Source organism: Mus caroli, chromosome 7 (assembly GCF_900094665.2).
Source record: "Mus caroli chromosome 7, CAROLI_EIJ_v1.1, whole genome shotgun sequence".
In the NCBI taxonomy this organism is placed as follows: domain Eukaryota; kingdom Metazoa; phylum Chordata; class Mammalia; order Rodentia; family Muridae; genus Mus; species Mus caroli.
Window position 1 is genome coordinate 16,003,454 of NC_034576.1, and position 8,166 is coordinate 16,011,619.

Below are 8,166 nucleotides of genomic sequence, written 5' to 3' on the forward strand. Positions count from 1 at the left end.
GGGCTCTACCACTGAGCCACGCCCCCAGCCCCTCACTGAGGGATTCTAGGCAGGGGCTCTCCAAGTGAGCCAAACCACAAGTCAACATAAAACAAAAAATAAAAACCAAAAAAAACCAAAAAACCCAAACATTTCCTGCCAAGTATCGTGGAGGCAATCAGATCCCAAGGTTCAGGCTAACCTGGGCTGTACAGTGAGTCTCTGTCTCAATCAACAAACAACATAACCTCTTTCCTCCATAAAGATACAGCCTCAGATCCTTTGCTATAGCAATATAGACTGAACGAACACAGCATCATTATCTGTGATTGTGGTCTGGAGTACAGTAGGCTGCATATTTCCAGGATGGACAGAGACCCCAACCTTGGACCATATGGTAAAAGATTCAAGAAGCATGGTTCATAATTAGATCAGAGAAAGAACAGCGTAAGAATTAGCAAGGAGGAGATGTGACTGTGATGACTAGAGGTGAGAGGATTTGACACCTGGAAAGACAACCCACCCATCAACCACTAGGAAGAATAAGAATAAAGTACCATGCACTAACTCCTCCAGAATAACTGCCCCGAACCGCGCCCCATCCCCAGCCCCAGCCGCAGCTGCTGCCCTCCCCTTCCCCTCCCCCCTCCCCCAGCACTTCCTGCGCCTATAAAGAACAGCAAAATGTGTTCCAGGCTCGGCTCGCTGAGCCCCACCAGTGTGTTATATTCACTCCACACCAGGGCCACATATTTCTCCGACAAACACTCTCGTCTCCCCGCCCTGTAAACAGAGCAAGCCGGCCATAACCACGAGACTGGGATACTAAATGCCGTTTGTCCTGAATCTGAATGTTCCTGTTTGCTCAGCACGGCACCCTCAGCCTGGTGAAAGGTAACTTCTCAGTGAGCATTGGTCTGTCAGGTGAATGGGCCATTCTGTTGCTGGCTCCTCAGTTTGGAATGTGCCTAATAAAACCACGGACATGCTGCCAAGCACCAAGGACTCAAAAAAACCCAATAGTACATATTACGGGCCAGCATTTTTTTTAATTTAATTTTTATTTTTTAGTTTTGAATAGGAACATATCTCTTGGTTACAACGCTATGCATAGAAATGAGGCTGAGTGGGGCTGGAGGCATGGCTCACCGGCTAAGAACCACCCCTGCTCCTTCCCAGGACCCAAGTTCCGTTCCCCGTTCCCCGTACCATTCAGCTCACAACCTCCCACAACCGCAGCTTTTGGGGATCCAATACCTTCTTCTGGACTCCAAGCGTACCTGCACATGTGTGGCTCACACATAGACATAAATATAAAAATAAAGCTTGAATAGAATTGAAGGTGATTCTTTTCGCTCCAGCTCTCTTCTAAGTACATGTGCTGTTGTTTTTTTTTTTTTAATTTAATGTAAAAAGGTTTTATGTATTTTGTTTTATGTGAGTTTCTGGTGGTTGTGAGATGCTACCTGGGTGCTGGGAACCGAACCTGGGGCCTCTGCAAGAAAGAGGAAGTGCCCTTAACTGCTAAACCATCTCTCCAGTCTCCTCCCATGCTCTTTTTTGTGTGAATGTTGTATGGAAGCCAGGGCTTGAAATGTCCTAAGCAAATGTTCTACTGCGGAGCTCTGCCCCCAGCCCTGTGTCTTTGAAACTTGAGAAGGGAAGTGTATTCACAGGAATGGATGCACACTGTGTTTCCTATGCTGCATAAACAGTCCATTTATATTCAGCATAATTACTTTTTAAAATTTTAATATTTATTTTTTACTTGAGTGCCTGTGTATGTGTATGTGTGTATCTATCTATGTAGGTGCCAGAAGAGACCAGGGAAGGCATCAAATCTCTGAAAGTGGAGTTACAAGTAGTTAGGTTTAATAATTAATTTATATTATTATTATTATTATTATTATTATTATTATTAGGTTTTTTTTTCCCAGACAGGATTTCTCTGTGTAGCAGTCTTAGTTATCCAAGAACTCTCTTTGTAGACCAGGCTGGCCTCTAACTCACAGAGATCCACCTGCACGTGCCTCCTGAGTGCTGGGACTAAAGGCACATGCCATCACTGCCCAGCACAAGTAGTTAGGCTTTGAATATTTATTTATTTAGTGCCAATCTCACTACGCAGCCTTCACTGGATGGAACTTGCTTTGTGAATCTGGCTATGTAAACTAGGCGGCTTTGAACTCACAAAGATCAGCCTTCTTTCCTCCTGAATGCTAGGAATAAAGGTGTTTGGCCCCACCCTTGGCTACAGGTACTTACGAGCCACCATGTGGGTGCTCAGAACCAAATCCAGGTCCTCTGCAAGAGCAGTCAGTGCTCTAAACCACTGAGCCATCTCTCCAGGTCCACCTCCTGATTTCTCCCAGGATCTGACTTCAGTTGGAAGGTTTCATCAGGGTCGACTCACAACTGTAATTTCAGTTCCAAAGGATCCAATGTCCTCATCTGGCCTGCATGGCATCAGGCATGCATGTGCTACACAGACATACAAGCAGACAAAACACTCAGACATAATATATAAAAAGCATTTAAAAAGGAAAGATTTTTAAAAATAACTTTCCACCTGTGTATGCATTTACATGGCTCCACCTGTTCTTAGTTTATTCAGGAAGTATTAATGTTTGCTACTTTCTGTTACAATCTGTTGATTTTAACATTGATGCTCAGGCAGGAGTGTTTCCCAGCTGGTAGATGCTTTCCTGGCATGCTAGGAGCCTGGTTTCCATCCTCAGAGCTACAATAGACCAGGCACCCTGCTGTAGGCATGTGGTAGCCCTGGATCTTGAGAAGTGGAGGCAGGAGAATCAGAAGTCCAAAGTTCTGGTTATATAGCAAATTCAAGACCAGCCTAGGAGACGAGATCTCAGGGGTAAAAAGAATGAAAGAAAGAAACTTGTAGTGATGTTCAAATTCTCTGAATTGACTCATGAGTACCCTTCAAGCTGGCTTCTCTGTCCTTAAAGGTTTTTTTTCTTATTCTTTGACTGTACCCTAACTTTCTGAACCCAAACGACATCGCAGGCTTACTTTGTATCTTCTTTGTCCCCCTGCCTACACCCTGCCTGGAATCCTCTCCTTTCTCAAATGAGAAAGGTATGAGGCGCTGACCCTTCAGTTCCCAATGACCCCTCTTTGCCTTCGTTTCTGATTTCAAAGCAGCAGGATCTGCCAATGGCGGAGGTGATGCTCTGGCGGTTGCCATAGTGACCACAGGGCTTCAGCGCACGGGGAAGCTATGACGTCACTGCCGGAGCAAGTGCAGCCGCCACTGCCACATCCTGGTCTTTAACTCTGTCACAGGGCACAGGGCGACCTCTGGGCCAGCAATAAGAAGGACCTACTTCACCTGCGAGTCGCCACCCCAACACTCACAAGGGTGGCAGCAGCAGGTGGGAGACCAGTGGCCTCGGGTCCACAGAGATTGCCAAAGGCCACCGACAGTGCATCTTCAAACTCTCCTTGGAGCAACCTTGCCTAAGACCTGGGAGCCACGACTACCCAGCTCCAATTCCGTGGCTGACGTGAGTCACTCGCAGAGGGCAGGCTGCAGACGGCTGGGCGGGGGTCCTCTTGACTGAGTTGGACCAATTGGGACTATCAATAGCCTCACCTGTGAGGCCTTGTTTTCTCATCACCCTTGAAAAGAGACTTCAGCATCCTGGATCCTTCTGTGGTTTCTCGAGGCAGCTCCACAGCGCAGCAGCGCGCGTACAGCTGCCTCAAGGAGTTGGGCAAGATGGTATTTGGAGTGCAGGACATTGCATTGTTAGAACATGGTTGCAAGGCCTTGGAGGTAGACAGTTATAAGTCCTTGATGATCTTGGGGATCCCAGAGGACTGTAGCCACCAAGAATTTGAAGACATCATACGGGTTCCCCTCAAACCATTGGGCAAGTTTGAAGTGGCTGGGAAGGCCTTTCTGGAGGAAGACAGATCCAAGGCAGCTATCATTAGGTTGGCAGAAGACCTCAATTACGATGTGGTCCCCAGGGAGATCAAAGGCAAGGGCGGTGTGTGGAGAGTGGTCTACATGCCCAAATGGCAGGACATTGAATTCCTCACCAAACTCAATTTGTTCCTGCGGAGAGAGGGCAGGACGGTAGAGGATGTGGCCCGCATCCTCAGGCAGGAGCTGTGTCCCACCACGCTAGGTCTTGGAGAGCTACCTCCCAGGAAGGGCTGCTTGTCTCCACAAGGGGAGAATGAAGACAAGGGGGCCATCACCAAGGGGAATGGGGTGCCCCCTCTGGAGGACCCAGAGAAGGAGGACAAGCCTGAAGAAGGAAAGAAGGGCAAGAAGAAAAACAAGAAAAATCGACGCCGACAGCAGGCTTCTGATAAGAAGCTGTGAGTTATGACGAGTGTGTATGGGGAGGGGGGTGCGCAAGGGAGGGTGGGAGTCATCTGAATGGGTTGGGGTGACTGTGGGAAGGTACATTTTGGGATTGAGTGACTGGATAGGAGGTGATAGACCAGTGAATGGGTGGTTTTTGAGCCAGAAAGATTATCACCTGAGTGTGGCACGTTGTTTTGACCTTGTCAGGAAAGCCTATTTATTCTGCTCAATCCTGGAGACTGAGCTAGGGGGCCTTTAGCATGCCACACAAGCGCTCTATCACTGAACCACGCACCCGGACCCTCACTGGGAGATTCTAGGCAAACTGTGTTAGTGAACTATATCCACAGTCTGAGCCTAGTACTTCCTAACTCGGGGGCTTGAGCTGAGTGGGTGTGGCCTACAGAGTGGTTTGTTTTTGTTTTTGTTTTTTTTTTTTGTTCACTCTGTATATGTCTATTTCACACCCACTATATTTCAGAATGGCACTTGGATCTTGGAACAAAAAGGGAGGAAAAATCCAACAAAAATTCCTGACCGTGACATTCACAATGATAGCGGTGTTACTGAGATACATTTAATTGAGTGAAGTTTCCATTTAAGTAAAGTTAAAGAAATGTACAGCCGTATGTATGTGATCGTATGTGATTGAGCGTGGACACGTTATTCATTTAACCAACAAAAATCTTCTGAGCGTCTACAATGTGCCAGGTACAGAACATACAGTCAATTATTCTTAGCCTTGCCCTCATGGCTCTAATTTTCTATATTTGAGGAATTGTGGGTAATGTTTGAGACTGTGCAAGGAACATGGAAGTGTGTGTGTGTGTGTGTGTGTTGCTTCAGCTAAGGAGAGTAACTTCTGACTGAGAAGGGTCCCAGAGACTTGTAGAAGACTTCTAGCAACTTTGAAGCCAGCAGGACCAGCCCCACAAAGGGAGACAAATCCAAGGTTGTTGCCATAGAGACCACAGAGGGGACAGGTGCCTCCTAGCCATTGCCTGAACAGAAGGTCCACTATGGCAAGCTTTTGAAAGTATTTTGCTAGACTTGCTAAAACTGGAGCTGACCCCGAAAGAACCTGTCCTGAAGAAAAATCCTTGCCGGGAATGGGTCACTATTCTTCGGGCACCATCACCAGAGACTTCAAGTTGAAGACAGTTCATAAACCATGGTTGACACACGTGCTGCCCACTGTCTCCACTGAGGACCTTGCTGTTCTGTTTGTGTCCCTAAAAGGCTGTGCCTGTTCAGTACATGGCGACTCTCCCTTACTGAAAGGAAGGTCAGGGTGACACCCTTAACTTTGATTGGCGCCTTGGGTAAGCATGTAGGTCTCCCCAAGTTAAATCCTAGGAAGCATGACTTGGAGGGGAGAGAGTGTTGTTGAAACAGGAGATCAAGAGTTTGAGGCCAGCCTTGACTGTATAGCAAGTTTGAGGTCAGTTTGGGTCACATGGTAGCCATCTCAATAAATAAGGAGGCCTCAAGTCTATAATCTGATAATTGTGGGAGGGGGAAGAGGATGGAAAGTATCAGGAGCATTGTACGAAGGTCTAGAGCCCACCGAGCTCCAGAGAAACCAGGAATGTTAAGCACACAGGGCTGCCTGTCCAATGGGAAAGATGATAAACCTGCTCTTCCATCCAGAAAGCTGAGAACTGGAAGCTGTGCTCTGTGTTATCCGTTGGTCCAGGCCATATCAAGCTCCCACAATCAGGACCAGAGCTGGCTTACAGCTCAGATGACCTCTACACTATCTGTGTGACCAAGATCAGGCCAGCCCCTTCCTTAGGCCCTTAAGCTAGTACAGGTAGCACATTTCTAGAATTCACCTTCTTAGAAGGCATGACATGCACCTGAGTTGAGTCTCAGTGTAATTATGTTTCCTTGTGCAACAGAGGTTGTCTTAAGCCTTTTCCCAGATGATACTGGGCTTAAATACATCAGGAACAAAGCATCTGTTGTTAGACTCCCTGAAGTCTGATCCAGGTTGAGGAAGTCAATCTGCACTGGGTTTTCATTGTTAGCTCTTCTCCCTGTTCACTGCCATGTATGGTAGCTGCCCCTTCTGAAAAACAATTACCATGAAATCCAGTTGTGGATGGGTGGAGAAGTCTCTCTTTGGGGACCTACAAGCTTCCACTACTTCCGGGATCTGTGAGGGCTCCAAGTGAATTGCATTTCACAACTGTAATTTGTGTGCATAGGAAATGTAATCTTTTGAGACCGATTCTTGCTCTGCAGCCTATGTTGGTCTGGAACTTACTATGTACCCAAGGCTGTCCTTTATTTAGCTCATGATCCTCCTGCCTCAGTACCTCTAGGATAGTAATCACAGGCTTGCACCACCTATGTCTATGGGATTTTCCTACTGTCTGATAACATGGAGAACCCCATGTATCTTTTTGTTTTCAGACACTGTAGCCCTGCAACCATCAAACTCACTCAATCCTTCAGCCTCAGATCTGTGGTCAAGAAGCCTGTAGCTCTATAGGTTGGAGAGATGATGAAGTCAGTTTAGTCTTTGGGGCTTCGGTGCCTGACCACATGAGTTTGATCACCAGGTCTCTGTAGAAGGGTCTCCATATGAGAGTCATGCGATGGGCACCCACCTCAACACAGACACACAGACACATACCACACACACACACACACAGCACACCATACACACACCACACCATACCATACACACACCACACCACATCACACACATACCATATCACACACACACCACATCACACACACACCACATCACACACACACACACTAAACAGATACACCACACACACAGACACACCACATAACACACACACCACACAGACATACCACATCACACACACACCACACACACCACACCATACACACACCACATCACATACACACACCACACCATATCACAGACACATACCACACAGACACACCACATCACACACACACACCACACAGATACCACATCACACACACACCACATACACCACATCACACACACCACACAGATACCACATCACACACACACCACACACACACACACCACATACACCACATCACACACACCACACAGATACCACATCACACACACACCACATACACCACACCATACACATACCACACAAACACACCACATCACACATACACCACACACACACACACACACACACACGCACAGGCATGGGCACAGGCACAAACACACACACTAGGTATAATTTTAGATAAGGAAGAGGTTCTTGGCTCTATGTTTTAATTTTCTGTCCTTGCCCGTGTGTTCCCACTCTCAAGAACACTGGGCTCACTATTACATTAGCCCGCTCTTATGCAGACGCTGCACAGCCTGTAGCACCTCTGCCCCATGCACTCTGTTTAACATTAAGGCACAGTGGGCTGCATAATAAAGGACAGTGTGACATTTGTTGCCATCATTTTGCAACCTGAGACATGCATGTGTTTTCAGGTATTTCTCCTGTGGCCATTGTATTCGTGACAGGCAGCATGGATCGTTATTAAATGCTGTCCACAAATCCAGAATCCATGAAATCATTCCCTCAGGAGATTGTTGGAACCAAGTGACATTTCCTGACATTGTACTGCAGGCTGTTGTGTGACATGAACAATCTGAGGTACTTACCTGCATCCATGCGGCAGATGTCTGGCAGAAATCCCCAAATAAATTATAGCGACCCTCCCCACAACTCCACTTAAGAAGTGGGTTCCCCTTCTTTGTTCTTTGTGGTTGATATTCTACTGTATAAATATGAGTTGATGAATAAATGAATGCTAATGAAACCACAATGTGTCCTGAGCATGTTGGGAGGTGGGGGAGACGCGTAAGACTTCCTTTAGGAAAA

At 46.9% G+C, this 8,166-nt stretch overlaps 1 protein-coding gene across 2 annotated transcripts; it reads left to right on the forward strand.

The window, feature by feature from the left end:
* Positions 1-3,247: 3,247 nt before the first annotated feature.
* Positions 3,248-6,978, forward strand: LOC115031489 (paraneoplastic antigen-like protein 8C). Of its 2 annotated transcripts, XM_029479189.1 has the most exons (2): positions 3,248-4,332; positions 4,803-6,978. In XM_029479189.1, the coding sequence occupies exons 1-2, from the start codon at positions 3,722-3,724 to the stop codon at positions 4,900-4,902; spliced, it is 711 nt and encodes a 236-aa protein (XP_029335049.1). In that variant the 5' UTR covers positions 3,248-3,721; the 3' UTR covers positions 4,903-6,978. The 2 variants fall into 2 exon arrangements, with proteins under 2 accessions (XP_029335049.1, XP_029335050.1); XM_029479190.1 differs by lacking the exon at positions 4,803-6,978 and having other exon boundaries at positions 3,248-4,341.
* The last annotated feature ends 1,188 nt before the right edge of the window (positions 6,979-8,166 follow it).